Here is a 17,163-nt window from a genome sequence, read left to right on the forward strand (position 1 = left end):
AGGAAGAGGGTGTGTGCAGTCTCCCCTCAGGAGCTGCTGCAGAAATTGCCTCCTGTCAGGAACAGCCCTGTGCTGGGGACCATCATGGAGGCTGCTCTGTCCCTCTGCAGCCCCATGGACAGGGACCACATCACCAAGGCAGGTCCTCCTGCTCCGTGGGGGCTCTGGGCTTTCCTGTGCAGGGCCCGTTTGCTCTACTGGAATTGTGTGACACCCAAGTCCTCGGGCTGCCAACAGCCCTTCCCAGCCTTTCCCTATCCTGGGCTGCCCGCCATTCCCTCTGCCAGGAGCTCGAGGCAGAGCTTAGCGCTGCGTGTGAGCGCTGGACCAGAGGAGCTGGGCTGGCCAAGGGGCCGCCCCTGTGCGGAGGGCCCAGAGCGCAGCAGCGCAAGCTGCGAGCTCCCTGCCGTGGGGAGAAGGCAGGAGCTGCCCAGAGCAGGGCCCGGCACTGCCACAGCTGGGAGAGCAGGTGCCACAGCTGCTCTCTGCAATGCACCACTTTGCAGAGGCACCTTTGGCACCAGGGTGCAGTGGGGCCCTGCGTGCAGCAGCCAGGGAGGTGTCCCCATGCTGGGGGAAGGTGTCCTGCCCTCACCACCACAGGGAAGAGCTTGGCCACATCCTCTTTACATTCTCCCTCAGCTATTTGGGCCTGTTGATAAAACTTCCTATCAATCTCTTCTCCACCCTAAAGAGGCCCGGCCTGTTTAGTCTTTCCTCATAAGAGGGATATATGTGTCCCTCAATCACAAATGCTCACCATCAAGATGGAAGTTGTCGCTCTGTGCTGCTGGCTCTGGAGAGCCTAGGAGGGGTGAAACGGCCTCTCCTCAAGCAGATCGAGGGCCCCAGGCCCTTGGTGCCTCCTAGGACAGAAGGAGAGAAGCTGATGTTAGGTACAGTTTTCGAATTGACAGAGAAAGAGGCAAACACCATCGATATATTGTGCTTTTTAATAATAGGAGAAAGATAATAAGTATTACCAGCTAGCTGGGGTCCGGGCTTTCCCACGCAGGGGTTACACCACGGACCCCGACTACTTCGGTCTTCCCTCTTTTATACCGTTTTCACCCCAAAAATGTTCCCCCCTCCCGTTTCTCTGTTCTACTTTCATGTTAATGTTATCTATATTTTATTGCTAACTAGGAGATCTGGACAGGCAACCCCTCCATGTGGAACCTCCTGACTTACCATTTTTCAGGAGTCGTCCTTGTAGATAGGCAACCCTTCCATGCAGAGCCATCTGTCATGCCATTTATCAAGAGTCCTTGCATTTTGAGACTAAGTATTGACTAGCTTATTAGTACACTCTACATTAACTATTTAATCCCCATTAGTACACTCTACATTAACTATTTAATCCCTACACTGGGTGCAGTATCTTTGGGCTGGAGAGCATTCCCCAGGGCAGCAGGACCTCAGCTCTGCTGCACACCGAGGCACTCCCAGCTGAATGCCTGCACTCAGACAGTGCAAGAGAGGACAAGCTGATCCTCAGGAGAGCACACACTGCTCTCTGCATGGGAAGGGAGCTCCCAAGGCCCTGCCTGAAAAGCAACAACGTCACCAGCGTTTCCTTTGTAGCCATGTGGATCCATCGCACAGAGGGGCAGTAGAAGGACTCGCTGGGGTCGGGATATGGGAGGGAGCGGGTGCTGCAGGGCAAAAGGGCACAAGCAAGGCAGGAGACCGGGAGGCTGTGGGTAGATGAGCTCTAAGGCAGCACTGCCAGCCCAGTAGCACGTGGCACACAGGGAGCAACTGCGTGCGCGGAGCAGCCTGCGTCACTGCGGGCAACGCTGCAGCGACCACCCCTCAGGAAGCAGCTGGCCCCGTTCTTGCTGGACTCATTCAGCCCTCTCTTCAGCTTCCCACAACGAAGCTGCCGTGGTTCTTCGGCCTCTGTGCATGTATCTTGCTTATGGATTCAGGCCCAGAGGGCAGCCTGACATCCTCCAAGAGCCACATTGTCCTGATAAGGGGCAGGATGTTCCCTCCTTCCCGCAGCCTGGAACACAGGAATAAGGAGGTGGGGAAAGGAGACAGAGGAGAGGAGGAGGGCAGCTTTGGCCCAAAGTGCGCTCTCTTGAGAAACCCCAGGGCAAGGAAAGGACCCTACGCTCTGCAAAGCTCCAGCCCCAGCTGCGCTTCAGCTGTGAGCGCATTTTGTGCGCACTGAGGCCTTGTGCTACTTTGCCCATGAGCCAGGCCACAAAATGTGCTGTGGGAAAGAGGATGGGCTCTGCCCCCATCGCCTGCAGCCCCTGCCCTGGCCTGCAGGCTCCAGGCTCCCTGCTCTTGCAGGCCTGGGCTCCAACCTGGGGTTCTATTTCCTTCCCGGTTAAGAGCTTCCCATCCACAAAGCCATTGTGTGGCACCAGCCCACACAGCATAGGAGCCTACATAGACAACACTTACTCCATTTTGTGTAGCTAAAACTACTGCTCTTAACTCTCCTGCTTGTGCACTGTCTTCAGCTTCTTCTATTACTTCTTCACCAGTGGTAATATTTAATGCAACAGCCTTTTATAGCTGTTTACCATTTAACCTTTTTGCTGAAGCATCTCTAAATCACATGTTTTCTGTTGGTGTTCCATCAATGACAGATGGTACATTCAGAGTTGATGAAGGTTTAAGAGCTTGTCCCAGTGCTAATGGATCTGTTTTTACAGGCATCTGTGATTTGGGAACCTTAGTGCGCCCTTCAGTTAGCTGCATATTTTCTGCTACTCCTGTTAGGTAGGCATATCATTTTGTGGTAGTGGGGTTTGGTTCAATTCCTTCTGGGGGAGCAGTCCCCTTTAGGATTGCTTCTAGTAAATTAAACGGTCCTCTAGTTTGCACAGGTTGTTTTTGATGTATTTTCTCAACCTGTTTAACTGCTCAGCCTAAGGATAAAAGTCTTTTTTCTCCCATTCAGAATATTGTAGTTAGCTTTCTTAAATGCAGTCAAGCTAAACAATAAAGAATAAACCATATACTTTTGTTCCATAAGGGACAGCCTGTAAGCAAGTTACACTAAGTAACAGTAAGTTACTGTAACAACAAGTTACAGTAAGTTCATAGCAGTAAGTTACTTGTTGTAACTTACAGTAAGTAGCATGATCAGCAAAACCCCATTCAGCTGTAAGAATGTCGTGGGGGTGTTCTGGTCCCAGTGACTGAAATGTTTCTAATTCTCCAGTCAGAGTTTTGGCTGACTCTTTGTGTTCTAATTCCCACTTCCAAGGTTTGCTTTTCCTTAAGAGCAAATATAAAGGAGGGGCAGTGATAGAAAATCCAGGTAGGTATTTTCTCCAATATCCTGAAGTTCCCATCAATTGTTGTAATTCTTTCCTTGATCGGGGCATTTGCAGCTCTTCAATTTTTCTTAAGGTATCTGCAGGAATCCCTGCACTGCCAGCTATCCACCAAGTCCCTAGGAATTTTACCTCTTTGCTTGGTCCCTGGCATTCCTCAGGTGGTACCTCAATGTCAGCTTCAAATAGGATTTGCCATACTGCTGTGGCTACTTTCCCAACCTTCTTGGGAAAATCACCCCCAATTAAGGATGTCATCTATGTACTCGCATATGCATTGGCATATGTATATGCATTATAAATGTAAATTGTCACATACTACTCTACCAGAACCAATAACTGAAGGAAATATTATGGCAGACAAATTGATGATGGCAGCAGTACTGCCGTGCAGTTTTGAACAAGCCCGATTATCTCACCACTTCTTTCATCAAAATGCCTCTTCCTTACGTAAACAACTTGCTCTGCCCTGAGAACAAGCCACAGAAATTGTCCCTGCATGCCCTGATTGTCAATGTATTACACCAATATCATCATACACAGGAGTGAATCCTCGAGGTTTACGAACTAACGAATTTTGGCAGAGTGATGTCACACATATATCAACATGTGGCCAACTGTGTTATGTGCATGTTAATGTGGATACCTTCCCAGGGTTTCTGGTAGCCACTGCACATATCGCAGAAAAGGCACGGAATGTGAAACACCTCTGCTTAAGATGTTTTGCCACTATGAGCATTCTGAAAGCAATTAAAACTGATACTGGTCCTGCTTATGTTTCACAAACAATTTCTGTCTTCCTACAAGACTGGGGTATACAACACGTTACAGGTATACCGCATTCCCCCACTGGACAAGCCATTACTGAACGTGTCCATGGGACTCTCAAGGCTATGTTAAATAAAAAGAAAAAGAGGAAATCCTATGGACAGTGTTACCCCATAGGAACAGTCAGACAAAGCATTATATGTGCTTAATCTTTTGAATCCTTCTGATCCTCAGGTATTTACACCAGCAGCTGACTGACAATTCAAGATGGTCCCTGCAGTTGTGCCTCCACCAAAGGGATGGTATAAAGAATTTGGAGAACCACCAGGGAGAGGCTCCATAGAACTAATAGCATGGGGAAGGGGATATGTGTGTGTTCTCCTTCCCACAGGTGCTCGGTGGTTACCAGCAAAAGATGTAAAGTCTCATTGACAACAGAGCAGTCACAGCCACAGGACAATTTCAGCCAAGTCCAAGAGACAAAAACCATTGAGCCGTCGGAATGAATCATGAATCATTTATAAACATTTGGTGCAGCAGGGAATAGAAGTAGTGATGTTTGCAATTCTATGCTTTTATGTATATTGATCTTAACCTATATAATTAAGAGTTTATGTTTCTATGTACTTTGATCTTCACCTATATTCTCTTTATATATAACCTATATATATTCAATTTATTCCTCAATGACTTGGATGAAGGCACAGAGTGCTCCCTCAGGAAGTCTGCTGATGATACCAAACTGGGAAGAGTAGCTGATACCCACAAGGACTGCACTGCCATCCAGAAGGACCTGAACAGACTGGACAACTGGGAGGTGAAAAACCTCATGAAATTCAACAAGTCCAAGTGCAAGGTCCTGCACCTGGGGAGGAATAACCCCATGCATCAGGACAGACTGGGGACTGACCTTCTGGAGAACAGCCCTGCAGAGAGGAACCTGGGTGTCGTGGTAGACGAAAAGTTGACCACAAAGCAGGAGTGTGCCCTTGTGGCCAAGAAGGCCAATGGGATCCTGGGGTGCATTAAGAAGAGCATCTCCAGCAGGTCGAGGGAGGTGATCCTGCCCCTCTACTCAGCCCTAGTGAGGCAGCATCTAGAGTATTGTGTCCTGTTCTGAGCCTCACAGTACAAGAGGGATGTGGAGCTGCTGGAGAGAGTCCAGCGCAGGGCTAGAAGGATGATCAGGGGCCTGGAACATCTTCCCTGTGAGGAGAGGCTGAGGGAACTGGGCCTGTTCAGCCTGGAGAGGAGAAGGCTGAGAGGGGATCTAACCAGTGTCTGTAAGTACCTCAAGGGAGGCAGTGAGGCGGATGCTGCTGGCCTCTTTTCCCTGGTGGCCACCGATAGAGCTAGAGGTAATGGCCAGAAACTGAAATGCCAAAAGTTCCACAAGAACTTAAGGAAAAAATTGTTGACAGTGAGGGTGACAGAGCCCTGGAACAGGCTGCCCAGAGAGGTTGTGGAGCCTCCTTCTCTGGAGATCTTCAAAACGTGCATGGACGCAGTCCTGTGCCACGTGCTCTAGATGACCCTGCGTGTGCAGGGGTTGGACTAGATGACCTCTAGAGGTCCCTTCCAACCTTAAGCATTCTATGATTCTATGTAAGGGTAAAGCTGGGGGGTGGGAGAGGCTTTGCTGACTGCTGCGAGGGGTGGCAAGGGGTCAGGTTATTGGCTGCAGCCTGCTGCAGGGAGCGCGTACCCAACTCCTCTAAGAGGGGGACCCCAATCCCTTCACAACCTGCGTTTTCTACTGCTGGGTTTGCCAAAGAAAAGACACGACACACGCTGAAGAGACAGGATTGTTTCTTTAATGAGGCCTGTGCACAGAGCAGCCTGGCATCAGGACGTGGCCGAGCGCCAGCAGCAAAGACTGACACCTTGCAGAGGGCAGTGCCGCCTCTCCCACGCTCTCCTCAGGCGGTTGCACAGGCCTTCCTGGGTGCCCGTGGATGCAGCCCCCTTCCCTGCAGCTCTCAGGATCAGCATGGTTTGGGTGGCCAGGGAAGAGATGGATGGGCTGCTGTCCTCCTGCAGGCCTTTCAGGGCTGAGGGGGGAAGCACGAGCTCAGATGAAGCCCCCATATCCCCGCAGGCCCCAGGCCTCTCCTCCTAACACCACCAGTCCCACGCAGCTCTTGCCACAGCCAGGATGGACCCAGGGGCTCTAATGGATTAGCTGGCAGCTGCTGCCCAGGAATGTGCCCAAGGTGCCTGAAATCTCTCTCTACTCTCCCCACACCACCCCTGCTCTGCTCCTCTCGGGCAGCAGAGCCCTCCTCACCTACACAGGGATGGGAGCTCCTTGGACAGGGTCTCTCTTTGTCCCCCCAGCCCATGTGACACCCCGCTTGCCCTCACTCACTCTCACAGATGACCTCCACCGTCTCCTTGCTCTGCTCCCTGGTGTGCTGCCCAGCATGCCCTAGGCACACACACAGTGCCCCATAAATGCTGCTCCTCAAAGCTGTTCCCCCCAGTCCTGCCCACCTGGCCAGGCACCCACCTCCCCTCAGGCAGGGCTCACCCCAGTCCCCTTTCCCCAGTGTAACCCGCAGGGCTCCTGCTGCGAGGGACTCCCACCGGCCCCACCACTGCGGGCAGAGATGGCTGAGGGTGGCACGGAGCCTCCAGGCGCCCAGGCGCTGCCTCAGGCACGCGGGGCTGCAGCAGTCACAGGGCTGCTTTTGCTGCCAGCGCAGCAGCCGGGGCTGAGGCCGAGCTGTCCCAGAACAGAGATGGAGCCCAGGGCTTGGGGCTCACCAAGAAACCTCACGGCCGCCTCGCGCAGGGACTCCTGGCTGCTCTCCAGGTAGGACAGGCTCTGGCGCAGGTATTCGTCCGCCCTCCTCCTGCCCCTGCTCCCGGCCAGCTGGGGAGAGCACAAGGCTCAGCGCACAACATCCTCTCGCCGTCCTTACCCCAGGAGCAGCCGGCCTCCCCCTGCCACCACACTCAGGACCCCCTGCAGAGGCTGGGCAGCGCCGAGCCAGCGTTGGAGGCAGCAGAGGGACGGCTGCTGCCCAGGCGCACTGAGGGGCCCTCCTGCTGCAAGGCCCAGCTGGGCCAGGGGCAGCTTCAGCATCCCAGGGCTCAGCAAAGGCAGAGGAGCCTGCAGAAGAGCCTGCGAGTGCTGCTCCTGCACCTGGAGCCGCCAGCCCCACACACTGGGCACGGAGGAGGAAAGAGCTGCTCCGGGCTGGGCTGCAGCCTGGGGACTGTCCTTACCAGGCACTTGCTGATCAGCCAAGTCTGCTGGCTCTGAGCCAAACGCCTCAGCTCCTTCCACTTGAGGAGCTTGGCGGCACCAAGGAGGGCTTCCTGAGCAGCCTGCACATGGAAAAAACGGGGAGATGCCACCGCAGTCCATGGGACAAGAGCCTGTGCCCCCCCAGCCCCCTCATCTTGACAAGACTCAGGGCATTTGCTGGCCCTTCATGGCAAGGGGCAGCAGCAGGGCACTGAATCTGCTTTGGGGTCCTTGGCCCCCCTCGCTGAGCAGAAACATGGAGCAAGCACCACCTGAGCCACTCTGTCCTGAACAGGCAGCACAGCAGAGACTCCCAAGAGCTGCTGAGCTGCAGCCAAGGCCAGCAGGAGGCTGAAGGGCTGCAGCCCCAGAGACATCCAGGCAGGACTCAGCCAGGACTACCTCCCACAGCTATTCCCAACGTGGCTACTCGGTTCCCCAGCATGTCCCATTGCTCAGCCATACCTCGACCACACTGGGGCTCTCATCCTGAAGGTGGAAGAGCAGTGGCAGCGTGCTCGTGTGCACTTGCTGCTTCATCTGCTCCTTTGCGGTGCCCGCTGCTGTCTCCACGAGCTTGCTGAAGAGCTGCATGGAGAGCTTTCGTGTGTGCTCGCGCTCCTGGTGGCAAGGAAGAGAGAGCTCCTCAGCACTGGCACCGCACGTGACAGCTTTCTTCACAGGCTGCATTGGTGCAACGCAGCCCTGCAGTCCAGGACAGCATGGGCAGCACAGGACAGTATCCCAAGGGCCCCGGGCAGAAAGGGTCCTGGCAGCCTCCCACACAGCAGCCAGCCCCACAGCTCTGCCCCCAGCCTTACATCCTCAAAGAGTGGCAGGAGTTTCTCAGCCAGCTCTGGAGCCATGTCCGTGAGTGCTGGTCTCTCCAGGACACGGACCACATGGCTGAGCACGAGAAGAGCCTGGCTGCTCATGTCCCTGTCCTCATCCTGCAAGTGTCTCATGACCAGAGGCATCAGGACATGCATTTTTCTGACCTGTATGTGGGAAGTACAAGTTCAATTTAAAAAATACTGACCCTGGCTACCCTGGCACCTTATTAGACAGCAGCTTCCCTCAGTCTCACACCCTATCAAACAAAGCTTGCTAGGTGCTGGGCTGAGATCTTCAGCCCCCTCAGCTCCTGAGGCCCAGCAAAGTCCAAGCTAGCCTGTTCCCTAGCACCCAGCACACACAGCTTCCCCCCAGTGATGCCCTGCTCACCATCTCCTGTCTGCTGCACAGCACGAGGAGGCTTCTGAGTCCCAGCTTATGCATTACCCTGCTGTGACTCTTCAGGGACACCACAGAGATTCCCAGGAAGACATCTTCATCTGCCTGAAGGTCACTGCAGGCCATCAGCTGCAATGCACAGCACAGAGAAGGTGGCAATGGCCGCAGCACTGCCTTTGTCGGACACCACTGGATCCCAGATGTAGCTCAGGGCAAGGGCAGCGGGCTCAGAGGAAGGCTGCCCCAAAGGCAGCAGTGACTGCAGGGAGCCCCTGGGACCTCCCTCCCTGCCTGGGGCCTCAGGGCACAGCGCAGGGCACAGCCTTGGCCTGCTCCTCCCCTCCCTGCACCAGCCTCCTGTCCTCATGCTTTGGAGGAACCCTTCGACAGAGATGCGACACAAAGAGACATCAAATACACGTGGGGACAAGAAGGAGCCCGCTGCAGAGGGGTGAAGGCCGAGGGGACTCATGGCAGATCACCCACTGCCCCACTTGTGCTCGTTGCCCTCCATCCCACAGCTGGGGCAAGCAGACAGCACTGGAGCTAGAAGCACCCCAGAAGGGCAGTGCCCACATGAGGCTCACCTCCACCAGGAAAGCCATGGCAGGGATCTCCGTGCAGGGCTCCTCGCCCAAGAGCAGCACTGCCAGCTGTTGAAACAGCAGAAGGCGCAGCGCTCTTGGGCTCTTCCTCATCTCTCTGGCGGAGGGAAGAAGGCACTGTGAGGCCTGAGCAGCCCAGGCAGAGCTCTCCTGAGACTGCACCCTCACTTCCTCCCATCACATCCCTTGGGCCACCACGCATAGAACAAAGCCACCTTTGCGTGGAGAACTGGGCACCCCTGTGGGCTCTGAGAGTCACCCTGTGCGCAGGGGTGAAATGCTGCAGCAAAGCAGGGAGACAGGGGCTCTCACCTGGCCAGCAAACCCACTCCCTGGTGATGGGTCTCAGCGTGCAGGAGCATATCCCAGCTGCCCTTCTTTGCCATTGCCAGCACCACGTTCTCGTAGCCGGCACGGCACAGCAGTGCTTTCATGGTCTGCACTGCAAGCCTGTGTGCAGAGAAAACATTTTGGGAGTCACAAAGACAAGACAGACAGGAGCACACTTCCACAACCCTTTGGTGAAAATTAAAATGGGAGAGAGGTTCTTCCCTCTTCACTCCCTCTTCCTTGGAAGGATAGACGGTGTGAAAGGACAGGCGTCGGGTGGCCCCGGCCTAATTAACTTCTTTGCTCATTTTAGGTAACTGCAGCATTCCTAGAAAGGATGGCGGAAGCTCATGCAAAACACATAACCCTCCTAAAATGCCTTTTTTTCTGCCTCTCTCACATTTAAGAAGGGAAAGGCAAATGAAGACATACAAAGACATACAACAACTACTTGTATTGCAGGAAGAAGACAAAGCTCATCACATATGAAAAAAAGGGCCATCAATCTCTTTCACTCTTAAAAAGAAATTAAGTAGTTCTGTTCCTCTTCATAGCCGTGTCATATGCAAGAGATAAAACATAACTGTTCTTTTCCAGCACTCATGAGGATTCAACCGGACAAGTTAGTCCTCCTGCATGAAGGGGTACTGCATGGAAGAGAAATGAACAAGCTCATCTTAGCTTACATGATCCTTCGGCAGAGCAGCTCAAGTGCCTCAGCATCCTCTTGAAGATGCTGCTAGTCCTAGCTGTTTAAAAAGTCCTACCGAGGACTTCAGCTGTTTCCATTTGGGCCCTGACTAGGATGATGGAGTTCCAAAAGCCCTTGGTTAAAAGGGATGCAGGCGTCCTCATATCCCCCTGAAATCAGGACAGCGGCCCGCAACCTGCACTCCCTCAGGGGCACCATGACCCTCCTTTCCCAGCTCCATCCATCCAAGAGTGCTCCCACAGCACTTCCACAGCATCCCCAACACCTCCAGCCCAGTGGCCAGTCAGGGTCAGGGCCGCCTGGGACGTGGGCACAGCTAAGGCTTTGGGAAAGCAGCTTTCAGGGGGAGGTTTGTTCCAGAGCGGGGGGCTATAGAAGGAGCCTGGCAGGCCCCCCCCACGCCTCGGGGAGGATGGGAAGCCCCATTGTTGGGTGTCGTCGCCAGGGGCCACCTGGTTCCGTGATGCCCTCGGGACCCAAGGTGCCCAGCGCAGGGCAAGCGGCCCTCAGGGCACCTCTGGAGCCCAGCGCGGCTGCTTTGTGCTGCAGCAGCACCAATGGCTCTTGGCCTACGGCTCTCCCTTGGACAAGCAGTGGCAGGGCCAGCGCTCGCCCTTCTGCTCCTCTGGCTTCCCGCCTACAACCCTCCAGACTTGCGGGACGCTTCTCCCCTCCTGCAACCCCCGGCCCTGCTGCTCAGCTCCCTGGGCCCTCATGGACACGTCTCGCACACACTGGACACAGAGCACCGCAACTCCTGCTTACAGAGCAAAACTAGCAATCGGCGGTACCAGACAGCCCCCGCAGCAAAGCGGCAGCCACAGGCCCCACCACAATGCTCCTGCTCCATGAACCCTGCCTGCGTCAAGAACACAGCTCACTGCTCGGGGAAGTCTGTGCTGCAGCCAGCCCTCCTGCCAGGAAGAACACCACCAGCCACAGCCTCCAGCTTCATGACAATGCACTGCTCATCAGCTCCATGCGCGGCTCCTGCGTGCCTTCATCACAGCTTGACCATGGAGATGTCTGCGCAGGATATGCAGCTGCCAGGGCTTGGGCCACGCGTCTACCTGAGCCACGCGGGGCAGCCGCTAGAGCTGGGCTGTCATGCACACCTCAAGGCACTGGGCTTAACTGCAGCTGGAGAAACTCTGCCCTACGTCAACCACCACCGTGACAAGAGCAGCTCACACTGCTCAACACCTATAAACCCAGCTATGATCTATGCTATGAATACCTTACGCATAACTCTTGCCAGCTCTGCTTTAGATTCCGGCCTGCATGTGTTTCAAATGCACTTTAAAATCCATAATTGGGATTACCAGTTTTCAACTGCACTCAGTTTTAAAGTTTCATCTCAATTCACCTAAACAACCTAAATAAGCTTTACTAATAAATGTTTAGTTGTGTCCAACTTCTAGCCCTTGCACACATTAAACAAATGACTAAGTGATGAAGGATTAATCACTGATGCTCTTAACATCTCAGTTCTACATGTAAGCTTTTGGTTCTTAAGTTTCCACCAGTGACAAATCTATATGCAAACAAAGACCTTAGTAATAACATCATACACCAGATTCTACATCTTGGTATACTTTTTATCATAAAGGATCTTCTATAGTTCGGTGAGAGCATGCAGATGCACATCAGTTCATAAACAGAGAAGGAAAAGCAGTTCAACTCTAATTTATTCTATCCTCATTTATAGACATTTCGCTGAGAAATTGCACGTGCATGTTAATAAGGAAGTAAGAAAGTGATATTTTAATACTAAGTTATCTGGGTACCAATATCTTCACAAGATCTCTTTGAGTCAATTAGTCTTTGTTTCCTTTTAAGTATTCTCCAAGAACACAAACTGAGCTTCCTATAGATTTTCTATGAGGCTATTTGTGTCCACTCCATTCAAATCAAAAATACTACATTATCTGCTGAACTGACCGTGCATTTTAAAGCGCTCAGACTGTTATGCACGCAAAAAAAACAGAGTCTGCATAAATGACCTCTCAGTTGCTTTCTCCCAGAGTGGTCCTTGAGCACCCTTGATTCTCCTCTAAATTTTAGAAATATTAGACTCCAAGTTAGAGATGGAGAAGACGAAAGTGAAATTCACAAATACTGATAGGAAAAGGAACAAAAAGCAACAAAAGCCAGATGTGCATATTTATTCTGGGGCATAGTCCAACAGCCTCTGCCATTATAAAAGCAGAGGCCTCTATTAGCACTTAGCAAGGTACTCTTAGGGTTTTCTACTTAAATCAGAACATACCATTATCTTCCTGTAGACAGCCATGACATTTTCATCATCAAAGGGGAGAAAACCACACAGCAGAGCATATAGCAGTACTCCCATGCTCCAAATATCCGCCTAAAAACACAAGAGTGATATAACTTAGTGATAGATCATATTGTCCAGCTTCAGCTAAGTCCATATACAACCAATGAGAAGCAGCACTCTGCCTTCTGGACAGAAATCTTCTATTCTCTAGCGCAAGCATACAATTTGAATTCAATTATCCTTCTGCTAAAACTGCTTAAAACAAGTGTCCTCCCCCAGGTCATCAGGAGTAGGTTTTTCAAATTTTGATAGAGAAAGAAATTGTTGCATTATGTTTAATATACAAGGAATTTTGCTTAAAAAAACAACAAATTCAAACTCATCAGATGGAACTAGTAAAGTAGCATCTATACAGTAAAGCAGCACCTGTGCCTGTGTAAACACAACCACTCTAAAGCTCTGCAAGACACTATTTGGCATGATGAGGTCCATATAACTCACTGATACCAAGATTTTCACTAAGAAAAAAGAAAAAGGAGACTGAAAGGTATGGAAGTCATAAAGAAAGAGCTCAGGTCCAACACAGGGGTACAAAAATATGACAGGAAATACTGACATCATTGCAATAAAGCAACAATTTAGAACTTTCGTGGGGATTCTAGTTCTAATGGATTAAAAATGGATGTAGCTGGTCCCAGTGCTCTAGATATGAAATTTGAGCAAGACATTAACATTTTTTCTTCTCACATTTACTACATCACACAGCATAAAATAGAAAAACTTCCATACATTAACTTCAAGTCAAACAAGCCTGATGGCTTGTGTATGAGACACTAAACGAGACTGCATAGAAGTCTGGGAGGTGTGATGGGTCATTAACAAAATCTAACACTTCTTGAAAGAATTTGCAGCAGAGGAAAGAGTTAAGGTAACATTTTGCAGCATATAAAACAAAGCAACTTATGGAAACCCTGAAAGACTAGTCAGAGAGGAACTGCATAGGCAACAGCATAACCTGTGACCAGTAGAGTACAGTATGTGTTTTTCTGGTCTGTGACTTTTAAGGTTAGCTTCTCAGAATTACTTAGGCAATATTATAGAAGAATATTTGAGAGAGAAGTTAAGTGTACATATCTGAAGCTCGCAACCTTAAAAACTCCAGGGAAAAAGAAAAAAAGCAACTGTGCTACATACCTCTGAGCCAATATACGCTTTGCCTTGAATTAGCTCTGGTGCTGCATAAGCTGGGCTTCCACAGCATGTGTTAAGGTGATAATCAAGGCCACCCTAGAATACCACAGAAAAGTCAGTCACACAGAAGCAGTAGACTTAGACTGCATTAAAGTCTTCTGATAAAGAGGCATTAAAGGCCATGGTGGCTTCGTTTTGCTCTGCTGTGCACTTGAGTTGACCTCGTCTTTTGTTTTGATATAATCTATTACTTCAGTAAATGCAAATTGTTCAAGACTGAGCATTCATGTGTTACCTTCAGAAATTAACAGTCTTCAGCTCCTAATCTAAGAATGAGAGTTTCCTTCACAATTGTGAGGGGCGTAAAAGTAGGAAACTTGGAAGAACACGATCCAAGAGCTACCGGGCATGAGGCAACCTGGCTATCTACACCAATATTTAATGAAATAGCTTCCTGACAAACCAGTGATTTTCACTACTACATTAAAATTTGGTTACTACTGCATTAAAATGTGGTTAAATTTACCACAGGGAAAAAGGCTTCTATAAAACAATTTTAAACACAGGAAACAATTCAAGTATATGGAACTAAGGAATCATCCTTAGTTGTCACCTGCAAAAAGATATTTGCTTGCATCCATAATTTCCACATACATACAGATCTTTCAAATAAAGGCATATGTGGTTTAAAATAACAGAGAATGTGCACACCAGCTTATTTATATTCAGGATTATTATTCATATACTATAGGATAATCTCCACGTTAGAGTATAATAAAGGATGAGATGCAAGAAGGGAAAATAATTTAAGAGTTTGCTCTATCACATATGCAGTTAAGGCCCTACCAACTGAAAAACAGCTGTATCATGAACATGCGAACAGCTTGAATATAGCATTCAATTTCATTGTCCATACAATTTCATTGTACTGTGATGTCAAATACACATCTTTACACGTGTGTAGTATTTGACTTAGTTCTACATTGTGAAAGTAACTCATACGCCTACCTTTGGTTTTGCACAAAGTCCGAAGTCTGTCAGCTTCAAATTCTGTTCATCATCAATGAGCAAATTTTCCTGATATAAAAGAAAGTGATAATGAATGCTCTTCACATAATTATCCAAGAAACCACTTTGTCTTTCACCTTATATGTTCTTATTTCCTCCTGCCACTAGCAGCTAGAATCTTAACTTCCCCTTTGGAGATTCGAATTACTTGCTAATGAGTATATACTGTATTTCAGAAGATAAATAGAAGCCCAGATCTACTGAAAAGCACTTGGGAGACCTTGGCAGACAGCAAGCTGAACATGAGCCAGCAGCGTTCTCATGGGCCGTATTAAAAGAAGCATAGCCAACAAATGGGGAGAAGTTACTACAAGCCTCCCTTCAGTGCTTTTTGGAACACAACTAAAATACTGCATCTAGTTTTGGGCCATGCAGTACAGGATAGATAAGAAAAGTGAAGCAAGTGCTTGGCCATGAAGCTGCTCTGGAGCTGGAGCACTTGCCCCTTGAGAGGAGACAGAGAACGATGTTCAATCAAAAAAGATTTTAAGAGTGATGGGGCATGAAACACCTCATAGCAGCCTTTTAATATATCTAAATCAAGGGTAGGAAGACAGAGACAAGCTCTACACAAAGTGATAGACAGGCATAAGCACAAACAAGAGACATTCAGACTGGATGTAGGAAAGAGCTTTTTTCCTTATGAGGGCAGTGAAGGACTGAACTTCATTTTCTTATGCTGAAGTGAAGGATATAGGAAGGGGATAGGAGGATGTGCCTCACCCTACACCTTCTTTATAGGCACTATTTTTTTTCCCTTGAGGTTTGAAAATAGAGTAGTTGGAACAGACAGGTAACATAATGGTTCTCTCAAGACACAAACTGAAAAAAAAAAAGACAATGGCTAATTGAAATCACAGTTAAAGCCATGACTGTGCTTCATTCTTACCTAGCATTTGTCAGATCCAGACATCCAGCTCTACTGAGGAATATAGCAGTAGCAAGTAGAAATAATGTATTTTCAAAATTATAGAAAATGGCCTGCTATGCATAAGATAATGGAAAAAAATATAACTCATTTCAGCCATTAATGGCAAAATAAAATACCATAGCAGTTATTTTGAGTATTAAGTAATTGACCATATTAAGTATTTTGAGCACTACACAGGCTTACTGGTTTGAGATCCCTGTGAACATATCCCTGACTGTGAACATAAGCAATCGCTGCAACAATTTGCCGAAAAAATACACGAGCTTCCTCTTCTGAAAGGCGGTCCTTAGAAATGATGTAATCAAACAGCTCTCCTCCAGGACAATACTGTACGACAACAAGAAAAAATATTCGGGAATATATTTAATCTACTATTGAGGCACAGGTGTTGAGGGTCACTCGAATGTTGAGGCTCACTCCACAAATCAGAGTGAGCAGCACTTTAATATGAAGGTGGTTTAACTCGTGGCGAGTGCCGAAGCCTTCTCCACAAGCCGGAGTGAACAACACCTCTATGGGAAGTGAAGTCAACTCCACCCTGCTGTTGTCTGTAGCAGGGCTTTATACCAGTGCAGGTGGGCATGCGCTGAGGAGCAGCGCTCATTGGCTACAGGCTCCCAGCTGATTGGTTCTCCTCCAGGTGCTTGGTTGCTAGGCATCGGTCCAGTTCCCCACAAACTCCACTTTCCTATATATTCTTACTAAGGCCCCAACATCTCCCCCTCTTTTTTCCAAAAAACAAAAATTAGCAATAAACATTGCAACATTTACAAAAAACAAAGTAACATGGCTGTAATCCTCAGCATTTCCCCTCTTTTTACAAAAAACAAAAATTGGCAATATCACGCATCAAATATTACAAATAAAAACATAGTTGCAAGCATAAATATAATCATTCCGGTTACGCATAAGTGTAACAATTTCTATAATTCATGGTCCATTAATTGTTTCTGTCCTTCCGCAACCATGGTCGTACCCACTTGGCTGGTACCCAGGTCGCTCCGTCTCCTCCAAGTACGCACGCATATCCTCGTCCCCATGTAACTAACTCAATTGGACCTTCCCAGATCTGTTTCTGTGGACAAAAGACTTCCACCTGTACCTTCTTTCCCGAAAGGTCAGCTGAATTTTTTGAAAAATGAGTGAAAATAGGTACGTTGTCATCATTTCTAGGGTTGAGCCAATTCAAAACGTAGCATGCTTTACTTGTTAACTCATAGGGACCCATCTCCCCCTCTTTTTTCAAAGCAGACAATAATTGTTTTAAATTTCGATGGTGTCGCTCGATGATGGCCTGACCACCCGAATTATACGGGATACCCATCTGATGGGTTATTCCCCATTGCTGAAAAAAGTTTACAGATGTTGCTCTTATACGCCGGTGCATTATCTGTTTTTATGATGTCCGGTTTTCCTAAGACAGCAATTACCTGAGCCCAGTGTTTGCAGGCTGACTTAGCGTTTGTAGAAGTGGCTGGGGTCGCCCAGAGAGCCT

At 49.3% G+C, this 17,163-nt stretch overlaps 1 protein-coding gene across 1 annotated transcript; it reads right to left on the reverse strand.

The window, feature by feature from the left end:
* Positions 1-10,111: 10,111 nt before the first annotated feature.
* LOC148596118 (maternal embryonic leucine zipper kinase-like) lies at positions 10,112-16,010 on the reverse strand (the record flags this gene model as incomplete). Its single annotated transcript, XM_088530994.1, has 5 exons — positions 10,112-10,135; positions 12,470-12,568; positions 13,673-13,765; positions 14,678-14,746; positions 15,852-16,010. Coding segments are annotated over 5 exons (444 nt in total), but the record flags the coding sequence as incomplete, so codon positions are not given.
* Positions 16,011-17,163: the final 1,153 nt, after the last annotated feature.

The sequence above is a fragment of the Tinamus guttatus genome, unplaced genomic scaffold, assembly GCF_059628265.1.
Source record: "Tinamus guttatus ecotype Peru unplaced genomic scaffold, ASM5962826v1 Tinamus_guttatus_pri_ptg000031l, whole genome shotgun sequence".
NCBI lineage: Eukaryota > Metazoa > Chordata > Aves > Tinamiformes > Tinamidae > Tinamus > Tinamus guttatus.